Source organism: Brassica oleracea, chromosome C6, assembly GCF_000695525.1.
Source record: "Brassica oleracea var. oleracea cultivar TO1000 chromosome C6, BOL, whole genome shotgun sequence".
In the NCBI taxonomy this organism is placed as follows: Eukaryota; Viridiplantae; Streptophyta; class Magnoliopsida; order Brassicales; family Brassicaceae; genus Brassica; species Brassica oleracea.
The window spans coordinates 38,977,121-38,998,982 of NC_027753.1; the positions used below are offsets into that span (position 1 = coordinate 38,977,121).

Consider the following 21,862-nt stretch of genomic DNA (forward strand, 5'->3'; position numbering starts at 1 on the left):
CATGGTCTCTTTATAAGGAGTAGTGTCCCGGCCTTTCTCTGGTTCCTTTTCTAGGTTAATGCCGAGTCTTTCCATAAGAATCTTCAGGTTGTTAGCTCTATCCGAGGCAGAATGAGATAGATCTTTGAGTTCCTCCCAACTCTTCTCTTGTCTAAGTTTTCAATTATTCAATTTTGTGTGTTTTGAAACTCTATTTTTACTGGTTCTAAACGTGAATATTTCATTCTGTTAGATTTGAGTATTACTTTTATGGAAAAAAATAGATCTGAATAATATAGATAAAAAGAAGTTAAATTAATATATATTTTATATTTATATAGTTTGTTAGACGTAAAACTAGCAAAAATACTGTCAAATGATGTCAAGAGTTAAGGTTGGTATATTAGTAATTGTTCTTTTGAGTTTCCTCATTTTTATATTAGTTATTTATTTATTTTAAAATATTTTTATAACAGTTTTAAATTTTCTCTTATATCTATTAATAATTATATCTAGTTTACAAATATATATATATATATATATATAATATTATGCTATGCACGGGAGATAAACTAGTTACTAATAAATTAAAGACAAGTAAACACTGCTAAAACTACCGTGTGACTTGTGAAGTACAGCAATTATTAGGACAACAACCGAGTTAGAGCTGTAGCTATGAGCGCGACCAAGGGTTTAAAGAGAGGGATGGACGTGGTTGATATGGAAAATCCTCTAAGTGTTGCAGTCGGCGGAGCGACTCTTTCATTTTAATTTTGGAAAAGTGTACTCTAATAAGTTATCACAATGAATTCCTGATTACCTTACTTTAATGTGTAACGAAAAACCCTTAGAAGAATAGTATAATTAATGGTTTCATACTTTCATTCTATTGTAGACATGTTTACTAGTGTACGTTCTCCACCAAATATAAAAAATTTGGGTAGTACTATTCGTCGTATTTTTTTTTTTGAACTTAGCATTCAAATTAAATGCAGAAAAAAAATAAAACATTACAGCCATAAGCTATGGTTTTTGTTTAAGAGCCCATCAAGCCCAGTTACAATTGAAACACATAATAAGGATCAGTAAGACCGATGAGAGAGTGAAAAGAAGAATCGATGATCAGAAGGAGAGGAACGTGACGGAGACGGAGACGGAGACGGAGATAGAAGAGTCTTAAGCAAGCCACTGCTGCATCATTCGTGAAGATGAGGAAGGGTTTGTGCTTCTGAACGAGAGAATCCTATCCTTTATTTGCCTGTCAAGAAGCCTCACAATTGAATCCGTAGATCGGAAGATTTGGCGATGGAGGCGACCGTTGCGTTCCATCCAAGTCCAGTAAATGATAATTTGTGGGATTATGAGAGCTTCTAAGTGTTTTAACCGTGATGAAGCACACGAACAAAGTAAAGAGGAGTGAAGTAACCGTAAGTATTTGAGAGAGAAGAGAAATTTGAGAATTTAAGAGAATGAGAGGATTTGTGAGATTGAGAGAATGAAAGAAATGTTTGTATTGAATTGTAGGTTTAATTGTGTAACATACATGGTGTATTTAAAGGAAACAAAAGCAATAAGCACTCAATGGTGGAAGAATAAATAACTAGTAGTGGATTAGCCACTCCTCCCCATTTGGTAAGTGATATGGCCACTCCTCCCACTTCTTCCACCAACTAGTAGTGGACTAGCCATTCCTCCCCATTTGGTAAGTGATATGGCCACTCCTCCCACTTCTTCCACCAACTAGTAGTGGACTAGCCATTCCTCCCCATTTGGTAAGTGATATGGCCACTCCTCCCACTTCTTCCACCAACTAGTAGTGGACTAGCCATTCCTCCCCATTTGGTAAGTGATATGGCCACTCCTCCCACTTCTTCCACCAACTAGTAGTGGACTAGCCATTCCTCCCCATTTGGTAAGTGATATGGCCACTCCTCCCACTTCTTCCACCAACTAGTAGTGGACTAGCCATTCCTCCCCATTTGGTAAGTGATATGGCCACTCCTCCCACTTCTTCCACCAACTAGTAGTGGACTAGCCATTCCTCCCTATTTGGTAAGTGATATGGCCACTTCTCCCAGTTCCTCCACTACTTCCCTTTGTTTAATTCTTCATGTCAACACGTCCAACCACACTCTTCCACATCTCAGGCAACACGAATGTCTCTGCTCAGACCATTCCCCCTTCTCAACATCTTCCAAAACACGCAACCTAATACTCCCACAGCTTCCATCAACCGTTTCTTCAGGCCCAAGCGAAGCTAACTTCCCATTAAAGTTCACCAGAGGCGCACTACGAAACGGCTGAGTGTACCCGTCGGTGTCTTTAACGCATCTGAACTTCTCCGACCGAACATCAAAGCAAACGATGATGTAATCCTTATCCCCCCCCCCCCCAGAACTTCCGCGCTGGATAATACAGAACACCGTCGATCTGTACTCTGTAGTAATGAGATTAATGGGCCCGAGTACGAGGATCGCTTAAAATATAATTTAATAATAATCAGTACCACGTGGACGGTGGAGATTGGTTTTTCGAATGATATGATCAAAAGCGTTGATCAAATCATCTTCTCTCATTTGATTCAGATCATCCTTCCTTCCTCTTCTCCTCATTGAGATGTGGAGATACGTATGGTCACTGCTCCTACTCTTCGTCGTGTGCAAAGATACCATCTTCATGGCGAAGTCTGCGGCGATTCTCCTTCCTAGTCAAACCGGAGTTGACGATTCTGTATGCTCCGCGCCGGATCCGAGCCTGAACTACAAGCCGGTCATCGGGATTCTGACCCATCCTGGAGACGGCGCGACGGGTAGGTTGAACAACGATACGAACGCGTCGTACATCGCAGCGTCGTATGTGAAATTGGCTGAAGCTGGTGGAGCTCGTGTGGTTCCTCTCATCTATAACGAACCCGAAGAGCTTCTCTTTCAGGTTATTTTTTTTTAGCTCAGATAAACCCTAATTAGTTTGATTTTTCATAATTGATGTGGAGGATTAACATTTTGGAGTTGTGCAGAAGCTTGAATTGGTGAATGGTGTGATATTCACTGGTGGCTGGGCTAAAAAAGGATTGTATTTTGATGTGGTCAAAAAGATCTTCACTGTACGCTGTTAAAAGTTTTGGTTGATTACTTTTGAGTGCTGTTTCATATAGTTAGTTATCTCCAGTATAATGATCTTGTTGATGTCTCTATGATCCATCCTCACAGAGAGCTTTGGAAAGAAATGATGGTGGAGAGCACTTTCCTGTATATGCCATTTGCCTAGGATTCGAGCTTCTTACAATGATCATAAGCCAGGTGTTTTGATTAGTTTATGTGTGTTTTCTAAGCTATAAAGATGAATCCTTTTTGTAGTTGTAGATTATTTGAACTTAAAGCTATCCCTTTCATGAATTTACGGGCTTAGAATATCTACAATGTAGTACAGTTCGAGATCTGTGTGTGCCTCCTTTTAAAATGCCTCTAATCGTTTGTCTTTGTAACAGAACACAGACATTTTTGAAAAAGTTGATGCTAAGAATGCTGCATCAAGTCTTCAGTTCGTTGAAATTGTTAGCATCCAAGGAACCGTGTTCCAAAGGTTCGTACAGATTTTTCATGATGTATAAGTTTCTAATAAGCCAAGTTTTACAAAATATTCATTGCAATGTTTTACATTGCAGATTCCCCCCAGAGTTGTTGAAAAAACTCACTACAGACTGTTTGGTTATGCAGAACCATCAGGTATACTATGACTTCTCTATAGAGAGCAATTTGATATTATATATTCGGTTGATTGTTGTTCGCCTCTTACATTATTGATTTCCACTACAGTTGGGGAAAGTTTCTTGTTCATTCTGCGTTCTTTTTTCTGGAATAGTTATTATATTCTCACTCCCACCTCCTTTGCTGAAATGAAAATTGTTATTGTTTCCCAGTTTGGTATCTCGCCAGACAACTTTGAAGGCAATATTGCTCTGTCTCGTTTCTTTAAGATCGTCACAACATGCCTTGATGGCAACCGCAAGGTATTGTTATGTTCCTGAGAACCCATTCAGATCTAAGATTCTAGAGTCTGACCTCGTTGATATAATCTACTTTTATATATGTATATTTTTCCAGGCTTATGTTTCAACCGTTCAATCGAAAACATATCCGGTAACCGGCTTCCAGTGGCATCCTGAGGTATATATATACTCACAAGTTAATTTACATCTCTCGTTTAGTCCTTTCGCGCCTAGACTGAGCTATGACTGTGGTCTATTGCGTTATCCTACAATTGTATGGTATATTATTGCTGTACAGCTTCTATAAAAGAAAAAGCTCCGTACAATACTCTGCAGAAAAATGCATTCGAGTGGGGATCATCCAAAATTCCACACTCTGAGGACGCTGTCCACGTGACTCAGCTCATTGCGAATTATCTAGTCGGGTTAGTTCTCTATTCCTTGTTTGATAAGAATTGAAAAGAGAGTGCATCAACTGTAATTGCTACATTAGGAAGGTAGTTAACATTAGAATCAGTAGAAATAAGAGTTAATTAGATCTTGTAAGTGGTTTCTAACGGATTGAGTTTTTAAATGTGGCGCAGTGAAGCTAGGAAGTCACAGAACAGACCATCTCCTGAGAAAGTGCTGAGCAATCTCATTTATAATTACAAGCCTACGTACTGTGGATACGAAGGGTAACGCCACTATGACAATCTTTACATAATTCTTACTTATCGTATGCTTTAACGTTTCTCTGGATCATCTAAATATGGTGGATTCTGCAGGAGAGGTTACGACGAGGTTTACATTTTCGCACAACAAAGATCCCTTCTCTAAGAACAAACATCCTCTCGTGTGATTGTTCGATTGAACCAGTGATGCTTCTTCAACTCTGTTAGTATCTGTGAACTTGTAACCTCATGATGTTTATGGCTTGTATTTGTGAAGTGTATTCTTTACTTCAAAGGAATGTTGAAAAACAACCTCACCAGCGTTCAGTGAGCTTGATATATAACGATGTTGGGCTTAAACGTTTTATATACCTATGTGATGGGCTCAATAAAGCCCAACAAAGCTTGGTAGATAACTGTTTGCACTGTTCCTTTCGGCAACCGACAAGAAAAGCTCTGGAGTTGCTAAAATTCCCGGTTCATCTCTAAAACCGGTATTCTTTACTGTTCCTCTTCGGACAGTGCCCTCCCCAAAGCAAGTCTTCTTCGATCTGTCTCTTAGACCAATCGTGTGGTCTCTTGTTACTAATCGTAAGTTTTCTTCCTTTTTAAAACTTTTTTGTATCGATCTAGATCTTGTTAGGAGGAGTTATCTAAAGAGAATGTGGGCGTAGTAGGTATCCGGTTTACACATCCTCAGGAATCAGAACTAGCTCTATATGCAAGTAGCTCCTCAAGTTCTTAGTTTCGATGTGTTAAGCTTCTTGTTATGATCTGTAGAAAAGTGCTTTTGTTTGTTTGTTTGGAAGAGGCATCAATGGGGAGGATAATGGAATGGGCAGCAAGGTCTAATCACTTGGGAGGCGTTCCAAGGAAAGCTGTGATAACAGCTGTTGGTGCGTTTGCGAGAGCAGTAGCTAATCTTTGCAACAAAACCACAGTACACAGTGCAGATACTCTTATGACTCTTGTCCGCTCACGTCCACCTGGTGTTCCCCTCATCACTGTTAGTAATCACATGTCGACGTTAGTTCAAAGTTAAAACCTTTAATAATCTGAATCGTTTTTCTTGTTGTCATCTCTTTTCCCTCTCTTGTACTTTTGACATTGATCTAGTTGTGTGTTTGTTGTGATCAGTTTAGATGATCCAGTAATGTGGGGAGGGTTCAAGGGTCTTCTTTCCTTAGATCCAGAGCTGGCTCGATGGGTTCTTGCTGCAGAGGACATTTGTTTCAAGAACCCTGTCTTCTCCTACATCTTCCGCACTGGTAAACTCCTTTGTTCAGGTGGAATGAAAGAGTGTAATAGTTTTCCTAAGATTGTGAACGATTTCTTTTGAGCAGGCAAGTGTATACCTATAACTAGAGGTGGTGGAATCTACCAAGAACACATGAGTGAAGCTCTCGAGCGATTAAAAGATGGATCTTGGGTAAGTCACATTTGAACAAATACTGAGATTTTTTATGACCTCTAACCTTTTTGGTATTTAATAATTGACTAGTAGTTGCATACCTTCCCAGAGGGCAAGGTGTTTCAAGAAGATGTGCCTATAAGACGACTTAAATGGGGAACCGCAAGCCTCATCGCCCGTTGCCCAGTCACCCCAATCGTCTTGCCAATAATTCACCGTGGTTTTGACGAGGTAAACATATGTCTTTAACTCTTCCAGGTTCATGTCAAGATTAAGCCATAAACTTTTCATCCATTTTCCATTGTTCTAACCTCTTAGATGATGCCGGAGAAGTACATTTATGGAAGAAGACCACCGTTACCGCTGTGGAACAAAAACCTTAAAGTAGTTGTTGGTGAACCAATCGAGTTTGATGTTCCTATGATGGTTGAGACCGCTGTCTCTGCATCCTCCGGTCATGTAACAGCTTCTCTTCAAGAAGCGAAATGGCCTGTACTCTCTTCTGCTGGCCGAAAGCTAGACGAGACTGCTCAAAGATACCTCTACACAGCACTTTCAGAGAAGATTCAATCCTCGTTGGAAACACTGAGACTCTTAGCCAAGCGGTTGTGACTTCCGCTTGAAGCTCCCGGTTTGGTTTAGATACGCAATGGACCAATTGGTAACCAATTATTTCCTTTATTTAATTTTTTTTTTGTAGCTGAGATATATCTTACATTCTACACATTGTAATAAGGATGAAAAATGTAAACAAACTTAAATTTAAATAACTCGCATCTTCAAATATATTATATGTTTTTTAAAACATTCAAGACAAATCCCCTTGCAATCTTCGTGTCTATGATTAATCATTTTTTTATTACAATGTACACTAGTGTTGTCTGTAACGCCAATGATCTGGCAAGTTCTGTCCCTCTGCTGAATCATTGATGTTAGAGACAGAAACAACTTTGAACAACCAGTTTGGAAGAGAGAGAAGGTTCTGGTAAGAGACAAACGTGGGTGGCACACAACACACGGCGGCCACGTGAGACTATCTACCCACCGGTGCGGCGAGTGGTATCTACGCGGATGTTTAATGGGCCCTACAGGATCACGCCGGGGACGCACCATCACGTGAAAAAGGAACCTCCAAGAGTCAGCTAAAACGGTCCCGTGGCATTGTCGTGAATTAAATCACGTTCCGAGGGTAAACGTTAGTCCTCGCACGTGGTAATGGGGCTCAAGTTGTGGCAAATCGGTAAATATACATGCTCCCACGTGCTAGGTCCGGAGGACACGCGTGACATCATCCTGTGGTCTTTTCGTAAATATACGGTCAAATCAAGGGTAAATTGGGTAGTTTCTAGCTACTTGTTTTCTTTAAGCTATCATCAGCATGAAAGTAGTATAACTCTTTCTTCTCTGGCACGAGAGAGTTCTTGATTAGCTTAAGCTCCTTCTTCTTCTTCTTCTTCTTGATCTGCTCCGTTCAGCTTAAAGCTCGAGGATCCCAAGTACGAGAGTGATGACGTCAGGGACGAGGATGCCGACGTGGAGGGAGAGAGAAAACAACAAGAGGAGAGAGAGACGGAGGAGGGCCATCGCAGCTAAGATCTTCACGGGTTTGAGAATGTACGGGAACTACGAGCTTCCTAAGCATTGTGACAACAACGAAGTGCTTAAAGCACTTTGCAACGAGGCTGGTTGGATCGTCGAACAAGATGGCACTACTTACCGCAAGGTTCGGTCTCTCTCTCTCTCTCTCTCGCTATTTTTGGATCTTACTTTTGTCGGAAACGTAATGACATTTTTGAAAAAACTAACATGCGCCGGTACCTTCCCGGGAACAAGTTCTAGCTTCTTTGACCTGATCGGGTCACTGGATTGCTAACGTGTTCTTTACGGCGTAGGTTAGCGTTAGTTAAAAGTTTCTATTAAAGAAGATTCTCTTCTATCTTTCAGTACTGTATGATTCACTTGCGTCCCCAGGTCGGACTAGTCTACTTTCACATGATACCCCTACCAAAAAGAGTATAGCATAGATCTCTAGGGAAGACTAATAATACCTCCGTTCCCGAAAGTAATATGTTTTAGATTTTTTTCTTGTTCTACAAAGATAGATTTTCTATATTTTTTTATATTTTTGAAGAACATTAATTGAGAATATTTGAATTAATTAAATTTTATTGGTGAAAAGTTATTAGAAAGTGTATAAAAAAGTAAAATATAAATTAAATTATAAATATTTTTTAAATTCTTAATAAATGTGAATATTCTAGAAAATCTTAATTTTAGGAACAGAGGGAGTAATAAAAAAGATGTTTCATTGCACAGAGTTCAGAGTGTACGTTTTTGATCTGTAGATCTTTGTGGAAAAGCATGTGGGCACTTTTGCTTTATTGTCTCAAAGTCTAAAACTCAAGTCTCGAGACTCGAGTCCAATGATAATCTGTCGGGTCATGTATCCTTTGACTCGATCGATGCAAAGAAGCAGATAGTTTCTTTTTCAGTGTGAAACAACTTAGACCTAGCTGACTTGGAAAGTAACTAGTTCTCCTCATTTCATCTCTAGGCTTGTCACTAACACCTTCAACACAATAATTTACTTTACACTCCCTCTTTTTTTTTTTATAAAAAAATATCATTTAAATGTTCTTAATATCATTCTACATTTCTAATACAATTTTCCATATTAAATTTTTTTTTTCCCTTTTAAAGTAATCAATAAATTTTTATTTAAATTATTTTCATTTAGTTTAATCATATATTAAATAAAAACATATTAGTATATTATTTATTTTTTAAATTTGCGTGAAATGTATCCAAGGACATTTTTTGTGAAAATGAAGGAATAATACTATTTTTGATCATATTTTCAGGGAAGTAGTAGACCAGTAGAGCGTATGGAGATAGGTGTTGGTTCAGCAACCACGAGTCCATGCGCTTCTTACAATCCTAGTCCTGTCTCCTCCAACTTCATGAGCCCTTCTTACGCTAATCTCACCTCTGGAGATGGTCAATCACTCATCCCATGGCTAAAACACCTCTCAACAACGTCATCCTCATCAGCTTCTTCATCATCAAGACTCCCTAGTTTCATGTACCTTCCTGGAGGCTCTATAAGCGCTCCTGTAACCCCTCCTTTAAGCTCCCCAACAGCTCGTGGAATGAACCAAATCAACAACTCTTTCTTTGTATCCTCAACACCGCCTAGTCCCACTAGGCAGCAGACCGTACCTGGCTCTGAATGGTTCGCTGGGATTCAACTCGCGCAAAGCGTTCCTGCTTCACCAACGTTTAGTCTCGTCTCACGAAACCCTTTTGGGTTTAGAGAAGATCAACTAGCGTCTGCTGGTGGAGGTGGTGGGTCGAGAATGTGGACGCCAGGTCAAAGCGGGACTTGCTCACCGGCTATTCCTCAGACAGGAGATGTTCCAATGTCTGAAGCTGTGGCTCCTCCAGAGTTTGCGTTTGGGAGTAACGCAAACGGGTTAGTTAAAGCTTGGGAAGGAGAGAGGATACATGAAGAGAGTGGTTCTGATGATCTCGAGCTCACTCTTGGAAACTCAAGCACAAGGTGTAATTGAAAACCCGGTTCCAACCAAACCATTTCTCAATATGTCGCTTCAATATTTATTTTCCCATGTAAGGCCTCAAAGTGAAATATTCGTTTATTTGTAACCATGCTAACCAACCTTAAAACCCGGTTTGGTATGGTTCTAATCAGATTATGTTCTTTACATTTTCGGGTTTAATGTTAACAGTTTACAGACTCTCAGAGACAACGAATCAAATTACATTATTGTTTCAAATTTATTATCATTAGTCAACAATGACCGCTTCAACACGACAAAATAGGGGTTCTTGCAGGTGACAGAGGAGCCTCTGTTTATAGCGGCTACAGATTCCATTTTCTGACATATGGATTTGCTTTTCTTCTGCTTGCTCCTCATTAAGACTTACTTTTGTTAAGTGCGTACATACGAGACTATGGGTCCGAAAGGTAACGGTAGAATTGAAAATAAAAACGGTACGGAATTGAAGTGCGGTACGGTATAACTGCGGTTCGTGCAGAATTGAAGTGTGGGACGGTGCAACTGCGGTTTTAAGTAAAAAGCGGTGCGGAATATTGGTTGATTGGTGACGATATATATTTGCGGTATTGAAAAACTATTTAATTAATAAAATAATAATAGTATAGAATATAAAATATAATTAATAATATAAATAATGTATTAACATAATATATATATTTTAAAATAACTCAAAAATATCTGATCCAAAACTGAACCGAAAATTTATAAGTACGTATTAGGTCCAAATTCTTCTATGCGAAAGAAGCAAAACCGAAAATAACCACTCGAATAGACTCGATCAGAAAAGAACCGACCCAAATAGATCCGACCCGAATAGATCCGACTCGATAAAACCAGATTCATATCCGACTTAAAAACATGAATATACAAAATTATGATTTTTGTGTTCTAATTTCTATATTTTATTTTATGATTTAGTTGAAATATCTCTTTTGAACAGTTTTTGTTATTATTTTGTAACATTTTAAGTAAAATTTAGAGTTTGAAATGTTTTATTTTAATTATTACTAGTTTATTTTAAACCATTTTGTAAAATTTTAGATATATATGACATATTTTAAGTAACATGAACCCGACCCAGATCCGATATGGATCTGTAAATTATGTGTATTTTATAGGTATTTTAAATACATATATTGTTTTGATTTTAGTTAGAATTTAAATTTTTTGAGTTTTACTATTGATCCGAGTTAGTGGTTTCTACAAATTTAACCGAAATTTTGATCACTGATTTCCGTAATTTTGTATATCCGATAATATATTCATTTTATAGATTATATATCTGCATATTTCATTATTTCAAAATAAATATGATCAAAATTTTAGATATAAAATTATGTTTTAAATATTTGGATATAAAATATCTAGAAAACATGAATCGTTTCAAGTATTTTAGTCATATAATTATATTACTTATTAACTGTAATAGTATTAAAAAGAAAAATGGAAAATAATAAATAGCAGGTTTTAATAAAATATTGTGGTATAGTTCTTAACAATAGTAACATAAATAGATTTATTATATATTCTTTTAAACGTAAGAAGAATCATTATTGTGGTGTATTTAATTATGTCATATAGCAGATTTAAGTATCTTTCTATTAAAATTTGAAATAAATTAAACTTACGTAGTGCGTATTTGGTGGAACCGTACCATTTTACCCGTGGGACGATTTTAAGTGCGTTATTGTATCTAATGATCTAATTTTAACTGTTATGAAATCCGCAAACAGCTCTGACTTTTCTTCTTAAAAACCGCGAATGATTTTGACAATTTTCTGATTGGTAACACATATGCGGTTTTGTAAATACCTCACCGAAAAACGCACCACACCCTGCACCATTCACACACTATATATGAGCAAATACTATCATATGGTAGAAGAAACAATGGCATCATGCTATCCATTACTACTCATCATACTATTTGGATATATATTAAAACATTATTATAATAAAACATATGAACTATACACTATGAATGTTAATACATTAATGAATTAGTAGAATTTAATATTAGTTTTTGGAAAAATGAGTTAAAAATCTCAATAACCATATAAAATTACTTAAAGGTAATCAGCTGACTAATTCGATAGCATAACTTTTTTTACCTAAGAGATTTGATAATTCTAGTTTGGAAATTGCAATACTGACTTAAGATCAGCTTCCTATTTTAATAAATTTAGTTCAATCAAGAACAATAAAATAGTTTTACGGTTTCTTAGATAGAAAATATTACTGTGATTTATGAATACGATGACAAAAAATAGAAAACCTAGACAAAAACCCTGATTGTTGAAAACCAATATATAATATTAAAGTTATAGCATTAGACCATTTCCATTCTTAGATAACTTGACACCTAATTTTAGAGTCTCGCATAATCGTTTGAGAGTCTTTCAAATAAAAAATTCTTTTTATTTTTTTCTTGTTTTTCATTTTTTTTATTCTTAATGAATTGAAACATAATCAGAAACTTGATGAGATGTTATTCCCAATAGTAAAAAGGTTATTTTTTGGAGGTAGAAGTGTGCTTCCAGAAATGCTTTTTGTGATTTTCAAAACAAATTTTTATTATATAGGTACCAATTGTTTTTTTAATACAAAAAATTATGTATAGCCATGCAAGACAAAATTTGACGGAAGCACATAACCTTCTTCTCAACTTCCATAGCACATACCTTTAGCCACGATAAATCAATACTTATGACTCATAAATATGATAAATACTATAATTGTCATACCAACATCAACACTCCAATGTCATAATAAACTAAGAAGCAACAGATAATTATCAAAGACAAACTTATATGTCCATTGACGATGACTATGAGGATCATCGTACAATAATTTGGCATGACCTAGAGAGTCTCGGAAAGTTAAGGAGTTCTATGTAGATGCCAGATTCTCCTTTCTTTGGGGCATCATCCAAGCTTAATGATAGTTTCTTGAGGTTTGGTGAGTTCTCGAGTAAGTAACCCACTAGTGACATCTCCAACGCCTCCCCTTTCAGTGGCCTTTCTATGTCAACATGCTCTGGAGATGATAACAGATTCCAAGGTCTGGCAGTAACAATAATTCCCACCATGTGGTAATTTTCAGTAGTTTCCTGAACGTACAATACAACCGAGACACAAGTTTAAGAATAAGATACTATCAAGTTCATGAGTTTGGTAGATAATTCTCACCACAACAAGATTTTTTAGATTCGGACAGACTTCAAGAAAGACTGGCAACATCTCCCACATGTAGCTGTCGAACCTGACACACAAGGTATATACGTTACGAAATACCGGTAGTTGTATATATCTTGCGTAATCATATATGACCTACAAGAACAACATAGACAAAAAAGGTATTAGTGTTAATAAATGAAGTATTACATCGATAGTTGGAGAAATAAAAAACTAGCATTCTCTCGAATTTATCCTTGTCTTTAAGAAAAAAACTTTTTCGAAAACTTATTTTTTTATATATTTTTGTTTTCAGAAATATACTTTTTTGTACAACTACCGGTATTTTTTTTATTTGTATACCTTTCTGTGTATTTTTTCCTTAGGTAATAAGAATACATTGTAAATTTCGAAGAAATATAATTATGTTTATTGAATTTTGATTGATTAAAAGTTGTGAGAAATAGTTAATAACAGAAATAATATATTTATAGTTAAAATTTAAGATGTTTTTAATATATGTGAAAATTCAAAAACATACATTTTGAATGGAGAGAAATTTATAATTAAAATTTAGTATTTCAATAGCGAATTAAAAGTTAAAACATATATAGATACCTGGAGAGCACTTGAGGAGATGCTCATATCCTTGACCTTAGAGATCCCGAAGAGAAAATCACGAACCATCTCTATCTTTTGTACTTCATATGCAACTCCGAGTATCCTTTCAGAAGTCAAGTTAAACACAATATCTATATCAGCTTCTACAGCGGAAGGTGGACTCTTTATTATGAAACTTGAAGTTAGACCATCACTGATCATCAAATACTTAAGCATGGGAGCATCAATTTCAACATTACGATCTTCATCATATTCCTCTTCATCATAATCCTCGTGATTACCCGCATCATGCACGAAGGTCAACAGAGACTTAGAATGCACACGTAAAATCGGTATTCCATCACCGTAGCGTCTCTCAATAGAAAAGTTTTCAAGAACTGGGCATTTTGAGATTAAATTCTCTAATGCCCATTTGTTGGTAAACACAACGAGGATTAAAACCAGAGCTTTGAGAGAAGGTAAAGAAACAAGCTCTGGATTAGGTAAGCTCATTCTCGCGAGCCTTAGGGACACCAAGCTACTACAAGTGTAAACTGTTGGATTCATGATGGGATCCCAATAGTCTGAAACATCGAGATGTTCAACTTTAAGCCTAGCAGCCGTTTCGACCCAGCGATTGACAAGACCAGGCTCTTCAAAGTAAGAAGAATCGTACGTTAACTTAAACCGATGTATGGACGAATTGCGGTTGCGTTCAAGAAAGTTATCGACAAAACTCACGAATGTTTCGTGTATATTGAAATCCTTGGGGTCCAAATCCAGACCAGGTACGTCTTTCCAGAGAGTTGTCCATCTGGTGGACAACACACTAGTCTTAACCACATCTTTGGTCGGGAGATTTAAGAATACCTGGAATATCAAGCAATCTGGCAAACTGCTTAGCTGATCAACTTCGCTCGGTGGGTTGGTGGAAAGAGCAAGTTTCACTCTGGCTGCATCCATGAACGTAAACATCGAATAAAAAAAGGAGAGGAGAATAAGTAAGGGCTACTAAAGATTGGCTATAGAGGCGAGACAGATTGTGGTGGATTTTTAATTTCTGCGATGATGAAATTTTCTTTTACAAAATTCTCTATAACATGTCATCTTTGCAATCACTTTCACTAAAAAATGATATTGCATACTAGAAAAAAGATATGGCTTATGACTAAATGTGACATGGTCAACTACATTTAATGTTGATTTCTATTTTTGGTAATGTTTTTCTAAAATATGGTAATAACTCATACATATCATTAAAAGAAATCTCTTCAAATATGTCAATAAATAATATAATAATAGAAATATAAAATATTTTTACAGATTTAAAATATTATTTAAGTATGCTTTTACAATCATACAATTTTTTTAATAAGCAAGATTTTCAAAATTTTATTTTTTATTTTAAAGAAATTATAAATTGTTTTAATCGTAATAGATGAGCATCCTTTTAGAAGTTTTAATCTTAACGACGTTTTTTTTTTAATGAAAATTATATCTATTTTTTATGAAACTTATACAAGTTAATTTAATATATCTTAACCCAAAGAAATAAATGAAAATCTATCTAACCTTTTTGAGTAGTTTTAGCTATCAATCTAGTAATATAGTCAAAATAATCAAGGTCCGAAATCAAATAGCAAATCAAATCTTTCGACATAAGTAAAAGGATATTATAATCGGTTTCGTTTAGCTTTCATTGTTGAGTGAAAATGAAAGCATACAATCTTCATGGTGAAGGACCTCTACTAAATATAATTTTAAATAAATAAAATTATTTATTTATCTTAATTTTATGTTCAAGTAAATTAATATTTATATAAAAATATTGGTATACAATTAATAAAATCTAAACTTTTACCATTTTTTAACTCTGCATATGGTGTAGGAAAATAACTAGTACACATATATATATATACTAGTGGGTGATCTTTGTTTCCCGCAAAATTTTGTATTCTTTGCGGTTCAATACTTTTTGATTTTTAAAAATAAATTTTTCTTTTCTAAAAGATAACTTTTAATAGATTTTTCTTTTGCTTTTATAAATAAATGCACCTATTTTAATACAATTTTATTAGTTGAGAGTCATTACTTTACGATATATCTAGTGAAAATCATTAATTTTATTAAATTAATATTGGTTTAAACTTTAGAGGTATTTTGAATTTATTTATAAAAATATTATATATATAAACTGAGATATTGTACCTTATAAAAATAGTCATTTTAGATTTGTATGCATTCTTGACTAATTAATGGTAACAAATCTTAAATTTTAAGAAAATAATTATTTAGAATAATTAATTTCTTAAAATACAATAGCTGAGATTCTTAGAAAATTCTTTATTTTGTAAGTAATTATATATTTATAATAAAACATTGATTTGTTTCTTAATATGAGTATATGAGATATACATATGAGTCACATTACTATATTTATAATATATTATTAATTTTTACTTAATATTTCCTTAATTTTTACTTAGTATATTATTAAGTTTTACTTAATATGTGTATATGAAATATATAATTTTTTTGGGTAGCTTCTAAGAGCAACTCCAAGGCTTATATTCTCTACAATATCGTCCACGATTACGAACAATGGCATCACACTATCCATTATCTCTACAATATCGTCCACGATTACGAACAATCGATTACGAACAATGGCATCACGCTATCCATTTCTACTCATCATACTATTCAAATATATTTTATAACATTATATGATAAAAAAATGTGAACTATCATATACGCTATGTATAATAATACAATTAATGAATTAGTAGAACTTAATATTAAATTTTGAAAAAAATTAGTTAAAAATCTCAAAAACCATATAAAATTACATAAAAATAATCAGATGACTAATTCGATAGTCATAATTTTTTACCTAAGAGATTTGGCAATTCTAGTTTGAAAATTGCAATACCGACTTAAGATCAGCTTCCTATTTTAATAAATTTAGTTCAATCAAGAACAATAAAAGCTTAAAATAAATATTTTTCTATTAAAACATCAAACACTATCCTATAAAATAGTTTAACGGCTTCTTAAATAGAAAACATTACCGTGATTTATGAATACGATGACAAAAAAATAGAAAACCTAGACAAAACCCTAGTTTTTTAAAACCAATATATAATATTAAAGTTCTAGCATAAGACCATTTTCATTCTTAGATAACTTGACACCTAATTTTAGAGTCTCGCGAAATCATTTGAGTCTTTCAAACAAAAGATTCTTCTTATTTTTTTCTTGTTTTTTTCATTTTCTTAATTCTTAATGAATTGAAATGTAATCAGAAGCTTGATGAGATATTATTCCCACTTATAAAAGGTGATTTTTGGAGGTAAAAATATGCTTCCAGAAATGCTTTTTGTGGTTTTTAAAACAATTGTTTATCATATAGCTACCAATTGTTTTGTTTATGATATACTAGAAAAAATGACATGGTCAACTACATTTAATATTCATTTCTAATTTTTGTAAATTTTTCAAAACATGGTAATAATTCATATGTCATCTTTGAATCAAATCAATTCAAATATGTCAATAAATAATATAATAATAGAAATATAGAATATTTTACAAATTTTGAAATATTACTTAAGTATGCTTTTACAATCATACAATTTTTCTTACTAAACAAGATTTTCAAAATTTAAACAATATTTTTCAAAATTATAAATATTAAATCCTAATATCATTTGTTTCCTTTTGATATCTACAAATTTTAGAAATTCTGTTTAGTTTTATATTTTGATAATTATAAAAAAAACATTTTTATTACTAATCAAGATTTTCGAAATTATATACAATATGTTTTAAAAAATTATCAATATTTAATCGTAATATCATTTGTTTTCTTTTGATATCTACAAATTTTAGAAATTCTGTTTAGTTTTATATTTTGATAATTATAAAAAAAACATTTTTATTACTAATCAAGATTTTCGAAATTATATACAATATGTTTTAAAAAATTATCAATATTTAATCGTAATATCATTTGTTTTCTTTTGATATCTACAAATTTTAGAAATTCTGTTTAGTTTTATATTTTGATAATTATAAAAAAAACATTTTTATTACTAATCAAGATTTTCGAAATTATATACAATATGTTTTAAAAAATTATCAATATTTAATCGTAATATCATTTGTTTTCTTTTGATATCTACAAATTTTAGAAATTTTGTTTAGTTTCATATTTTGATAATTATAAAAAAAATTATATCTATTTTTTATGAAAATTATACAAGTTAATTTAATATATCATAACCCGAAGAAATAAATGAAAATCTATCTAACCTTTTTTGAGTAGTTATGGCTATCAATATAGGAAAAAGATATTAGAATCGGTTTCGTTTAGCTTTCATTGTTGAGTGAAAATGATAGCATACAATCTTCATGGTGAAGGACTTCTACTAAATATAATTTTAAATAAATAAAAATATTTATTTATCTTAATTTTATGTTCAAGTAAATTAATATTTATATAAAAATATTGGTATACAATTAATAAAATCTAAAATTTTACCAAAAATTTACTTAAAAAATTTTAACGCTGCATATGGTGTACACATATATATACTAGTGGGTGATCTTTGTTTCCCGCAAAATTTTGTATTCTTTGCGGTTCAATACTTTTTCATTTTTAAAAATAATTTTTTCTTTTCTAAAAGATAACTTTTAATAGATTTTTCTTTTGCATTTATAAATAAATGCACCTATTTTCATACAATTTTATTAATTGAGAGTCATTACTTTACGATATATCTAGTGAAAATCATTAACTTTATTAAATTAATATTGGTTTAAATTTAGAGGTATTTTGAATTTATTTATAAAAATATTATATATAAACTGAGATATTGTACCTTATAAAAAAAGTCATTTTAGATTTGTATGCATTCTTGACTAATTAATGGTAAAAAATCTTAAATTTTAAGAAAATAATTATTTAGAATAATTAATTTCTTAAAATACAAGAGCTGAGATTCTTAGAAAATTATTTAATTTGTAAGTAATTATATATTTATAATAAAACATTGATTTGTTTCTTAATATGAGTATATGAGATATACATATGAGTCACATTACTATATTTATAATATATTATTAATTTTTACTTAATATTTCATTAATTTTTACTTAGTATATAATAAAGTTTTACTTAATATGTGTATATGAAATATATAATTTTTTTGAGTAGATTCTAAAAGCAACTCCAAGGCTTACATTCTCTACAATATCGTCCATGATTACGAACAATGGCATCACACTATCCATTATCTCTACAATATCGTCCACGATTACGAACAATGGCATCACGCTATCCATTATTACTCATCATACTATTCATATATATTTTATAACATTATATGATAAAAAATGTGAACTATCATATACGATATGTATAATAATACAATTAATGAATTAGTAGAATTTAATATTAGATTTTGAAAAAAAAGAGCTAAAAATATCAAAAACCATATAAAATTACATAAATATAATCAGATGACTAATTCGATAGTCATAATTTTTTACCTAAGAGATTTGGCAATTCTAGTTTGAAAATTGCAATACTGACTTAAGATCAGCTTTCTATTTTAATAAATTTAGTTCAATCAAGAACAATAAAAGCTTAAAATAAATATTTTTCTATTAAAACATCAAACACTATCCTATAAAATAGTTTAACGGCTTCTTAAATAGAAAACATTACCGTGATTTATGAATACGATGACAAAAATAGAAAACCTAGACAAAACCCTAGTTTTTTAAAACCAATATATAATATTAAAGTTCTAGCATAAGACCATTTTCATTTTTAGATAACTTGACACCTAATTTTAGAGTCTCACGCAATCATTTGAGTCTTTCAAACAAAAGATTCTTCTTATTTTTTTCTTGTTTTTTTCATTTTCTTATTCTTAAGGAATTGAAATGTAATCAGAAGCTTTATGAGATATTATTCCCACTAATAAAAGGTGATTTTTGGAGGTAAAAATGTGCTTTCAGAAATGCTTTTTGTGGTTTTTAAAACAATTGTTTTTCATATAGGTACCAATTTTTTGTTTAATACCGTGGAACGAGCAGGTTTCACTCTGGCTGCATCCATGAACGTAAACATCAAATCGAAAAGGAGAGGAGAATAAGTAAGGGTTTTTAAAGATTAGCTATAGAGGCCAGAGTACTTATTTGACTCATAAATATGATAAATACTATAATTATCATACAAAATTCAACACTCCAACGTCATAATAAACTAAGAAGCAACAAATAGTTATCAAAGACAAACTTATATGTCCATTGGTGATGACTATGAGGATCATCGTACAATAATTTGGCATGAGCTAGAGAGTCTCGGAAAGTTAAGTTCTATGAAGATGTCAGATAAGCTTAATGTTAGCTTGTGGACAGATTCTCCTTTCTTTAGGGAATCATGAAAACTTAATGACAGTTTCTTGAGGTTTGGTGAGTTCTCGAGTAAGTAACCCACTAGTGTCATCTCCAATGCCTCCCCACTCAATGGCCTTTCTATGTCAACATACTCTAGAGATGATAACAGACTCCAAGGCCTGGCAATAACAATAAGGTTCACCATCTTGGGATTTTCAGAAGTTCCCTGCATGTACAATACAACCAAGACACAAGTTTAAGAATAATTTACTCACAAGTTCATGAGTTTGTTAGATAATCCTCACCACGACAAGAGTTTTAAGATTCGCAAAGACTTCAAGAAAGACTGGCAACATCTCCCACATGTAGCTGTCGAACCTGACACGCAAGGTATATAGGTTACGAAATACCGGTAGTTGTACATATCTTGAGTAATCATATATGACCTACGTACAAGAACAACATCAACAAAAAGGCATTAGTGTTAATAAATGAAGTATTACATCGATTGATTTCGAAGAAATATAATTATGTTTATTGAATTTTGATTGATTAAAAATTATTAGAAATAACTAATAACAGAAAATAATTTATTTATAGTTAAAATTTAAGATACTTTTAATATATGTGAAAATTCAAAAATAAATGAGAGAAATATACAATTGGTTTAAAGTTGAAAATCAAGAAAATTTAATATTCCAATAGTGACTTAGAAGTTAAAACATATATAGGTACCTCGAGAGCACTTGAGGAGATGCTCATATCCTTGACCTTAGAGATCCCAAGGAGAAAATCACGAACCATCGCTCTCTTTTGTACTTCATTTGCAATTCCTAGACTCCTTTCAGATGTCAAGTTAAACACAGTATCTATATCAGCTTCTACAACGGAAGGTGGACTCTTTATTATGAAACTTGAAGTTCGATCATCACTGATCCTCAGATACTTAAGCATGGGAGCATCAATTTCAACAAAACGATCTTCCTCATCATAATCCTCGTGATAACCCGCATCATGCATGAAGGTCAACAGAGACTTAGAATGCACACGAACGTCTTTCCAGAGAGTTGTCCATCTGGTGGACAACGCACTAGTCTGAACCACATCTTTGGTCGGAAGATTTAAGAATATCTGTAATATCAAGCAATCTGGCAAACTGCTTAGCCGATCAACTTCGCTCGGTGGGTTGGTGGAACGAGCAGGTTTCACTCTGGCTGCATCCATGAACGTAAACATCAAATCGAAAAGGAGAGGAGAATAAGTAAGGGTTTTTAAAGATTAGCTATAGAGGCCAGAGAGATTGTGGTGGATTTTTATCTCTACACGTTTCTAATTTCTGAGATGATGAAATTTTTTCACCAAAATTTTGTAGACATTATTTGTGAAGTTGATTTAACACATATCATCTCTATAATCACTTTCACTAAAAAAAAGTGATATGATATACTAGAAAAAATGACATGGTCAACTACATTTAATATTCATTTCTAATTTTTGTAAATTTTTCAAAACATGGTAATAATTCATATGTCATCTTTGAATCAAATCAATTCAAATATGTCAATAAATAATATAAGAATAGAAATATAGAATATTTTACAAATTTTGAAATATTATTTAAGTATGCTTTTACAACCATACAATTTTTCTTACTAAACAAGATTTTCAAAATTTAAACAATATTTTTTAAAATTTTAAATTTTAAATTTTAAATCGTAATATCATTTGTTTCCTTTTGATATCTACAAATTTTAGAAATTCTGTTTAGTTTTATACTTTGATAATCGCATATGGTGTAGAAAAACACCTAGTACACATATATATACTAGTGGGTGATCTTTGTTTCCCGCAAAATTTTGTATTCTTTGCGGTTCAATACTTTTTCATTTTTAAAAATAATTTTATCTTTCTAAAAGATAACTTTTAAAATATTTTTCTTTTGCTTTTATAAATAAATGGACCTATTTTCATACAATTTTATTAATGGAGAGTCATTACTTTACGATATATCTAGTGAAAATCATTAATTTTATTAAATTAATATTGGTTTAAACTTTAAAGGTGTTTTGAAT

At 32.7% G+C, this 21,862-nt stretch overlaps 5 protein-coding genes across 7 annotated transcripts; 3 read left to right on the forward strand and 2 right to left on the reverse strand.

The window, feature by feature from the left end:
* Positions 1 to 2,552: 2,552 nt before the first annotated feature.
* On the forward strand, positions 2,553 to 5,031 carry LOC106300899 (gamma-glutamyl hydrolase 2-like). The gene is made up of 10 exons (XM_013737157.1): positions 2,553 to 2,910; positions 2,996 to 3,082; positions 3,189 to 3,278; positions 3,467 to 3,561; positions 3,644 to 3,704; positions 3,899 to 3,988; positions 4,083 to 4,145; positions 4,304 to 4,392; positions 4,552 to 4,644; positions 4,735 to 5,031. Exons 1-10 carry the CDS (start codon positions 2,596 to 2,598, stop codon positions 4,784 to 4,786), a joined length of 1,035 nt encoding a protein of 344 aa, XP_013592611.1. The 5' UTR covers positions 2,553 to 2,595; the 3' UTR covers positions 4,787 to 5,031.
* Positions 5,032 to 5,077: 46 nt separating this feature from the next.
* On the forward strand, positions 5,078 to 6,817 carry LOC106300900 (N-acylphosphatidylethanolamine synthase). 3 transcript variants are annotated; one of them, XM_013737159.1, is made up of 6 exons: positions 5,078 to 5,211; positions 5,401 to 5,646; positions 5,758 to 5,888; positions 5,964 to 6,049; positions 6,125 to 6,262; positions 6,350 to 6,817. In XM_013737159.1, exons 2-6 carry the CDS (start codon positions 5,438 to 5,440, stop codon positions 6,641 to 6,643), a joined length of 858 nt encoding a protein of 285 aa, XP_013592613.1. In that variant the 5' UTR covers positions 5,078 to 5,211; positions 5,401 to 5,437; the 3' UTR covers positions 6,644 to 6,817. The 3 variants fall into 3 exon arrangements, with proteins under 3 accessions (XP_013592613.1, XP_013592614.1, XP_013592612.1); XM_013737160.1 differs by having other exon boundaries at positions 5,094 to 5,211; positions 5,432 to 5,646; XM_013737158.1 differs by lacking the exon at positions 5,078 to 5,211 and having other exon boundaries at positions 5,218 to 5,646.
* A 592-nt stretch (positions 6,818 to 7,409) lies between these two features.
* LOC106298579 (BES1/BZR1 homolog protein 4) lies at positions 7,410 to 9,755 on the forward strand. Its single transcript, XM_013734718.1, has 2 exons — positions 7,410 to 7,754; positions 8,893 to 9,755. The coding sequence occupies exons 1-2, from the start codon at positions 7,539 to 7,541 to the stop codon at positions 9,598 to 9,600; spliced, it is 924 nt and encodes a 307-aa protein (XP_013590172.1). The 5' UTR covers positions 7,410 to 7,538; the 3' UTR covers positions 9,601 to 9,755.
* A 2,690-nt stretch (positions 9,756 to 12,445) lies between these two features.
* LOC106298180 (F-box/LRR-repeat protein 13-like) lies at positions 12,446 to 14,357 on the reverse strand. Its single transcript, XM_013734258.1, has 3 exons — positions 13,401 to 14,357; positions 12,798 to 12,938; positions 12,446 to 12,718 (listed from the first exon to the last, which is right to left on the reverse strand). Exons 1-3 carry the CDS (start codon positions 14,355 to 14,357, stop codon positions 12,446 to 12,448), a joined length of 1,371 nt encoding a protein of 456 aa, XP_013589712.1.
* A 5,362-nt stretch (positions 14,358 to 19,719) lies between these two features.
* LOC106298181 (F-box/LRR-repeat protein 13-like) lies at positions 19,720 to 21,018 on the reverse strand. The gene is made up of 3 exons (XM_013734259.1): positions 20,526 to 21,018; positions 20,096 to 20,236; positions 19,720 to 20,016 (listed from the first exon to the last, which is right to left on the reverse strand). Exons 1-3 carry the CDS (start codon positions 21,012 to 21,014, stop codon positions 19,720 to 19,722), a joined length of 927 nt encoding a protein of 308 aa, XP_013589713.1. The 5' UTR covers positions 21,015 to 21,018.
* Between the last annotated feature and the right edge of the window lie 844 nt (positions 21,019 to 21,862).

What these genes read in the sequence shown, in the direction of transcription:
- LOC106298181 (XM_013734259.1), bottom strand. Translation starts at nt 21,014, where the DNA reads ATGGATGCAGCCAGAGTGAAACCTGCTCGTTCCACCAACCCACCGAGC. An exon ending in TCTCCTCAAGTGCTCTCGAG is followed by an intron (nt 20,237 to 20,525) that starts GTACCTATATAT and finishes TCTTGTACGTAG; the next exon opens with GTCATATATGATTACTCAAG. An exon ending in ATCTTAAAACTCTTGTCGTG is followed by an intron (nt 20,017 to 20,095) that starts GTGAGGATTATC and finishes TTGTACATGCAG; the next exon opens with GGAACTTCTGAAAATCCCAA.
- LOC106298180 (XM_013734258.1), bottom strand. Translation starts at nt 14,357, where the DNA reads ATGTTTACGTTCATGGATGCAGCCAGAGTGAAACTTGCTCTTTCCACC. An exon ending in TCTCCTCAAGTGCTCTCCAG is followed by an intron (nt 12,939 to 13,400) that starts GTATCTATATAT and finishes TTGTTCTTGTAG; the next exon opens with GTCATATATGATTACGCAAG. An exon ending in ATCTAAAAAATCTTGTTGTG is followed by an intron (nt 12,719 to 12,797) that starts GTGAGAATTATC and finishes TTGTACGTTCAG; the next exon opens with GAAACTACTGAAAATTACCA.
- LOC106298579 (XM_013734718.1), top strand. Translation starts at nt 7,539, where the DNA reads ATGACGTCAGGGACGAGGATGCCGACGTGGAGGGAGAGAGAAAACAAC. An exon ending in ATGGCACTACTTACCGCAAG is followed by an intron (nt 7,755 to 8,892) that starts GTTCGGTCTCTC and finishes TCATATTTTCAG; the next exon opens with GGAAGTAGTAGACCAGTAGA.
- LOC106300899 (XM_013737157.1), top strand. Translation starts at nt 2,596, where the DNA reads ATGTGGAGATACGTATGGTCACTGCTCCTACTCTTCGTCGTGTGCAAA. An exon ending in CAAGGAACCGTGTTCCAAAG is followed by an intron (nt 3,562 to 3,643) that starts GTTCGTACAGAT and finishes TTTACATTGCAG; the next exon opens with ATTCCCCCCAGAGTTGTTGA. An exon ending in TGGTTATGCAGAACCATCAG is followed by an intron (nt 3,705 to 3,898) that starts GTATACTATGAC and finishes ATTGTTTCCCAG; the next exon opens with TTTGGTATCTCGCCAGACAA.
- LOC106300900 (XM_013737158.1), top strand. Translation starts at nt 5,390, where the DNA reads ATGATCTGTAGAAAAGTGCTTTTGTTTGTTTGTTTGGAAGAGGCATCA. An exon ending in GTTAGTAATCACATGTCGAC is followed by an intron (nt 5,647 to 5,757) that starts GTTAGTTCAAAG and finishes TGTTGTGATCAG; the next exon opens with TTTAGATGATCCAGTAATGT. An exon ending in TTCACCGTGGTTTTGACGAG is followed by an intron (nt 6,263 to 6,349) that starts GTAAACATATGT and finishes CTAACCTCTTAG; the next exon opens with ATGATGCCGGAGAAGTACAT.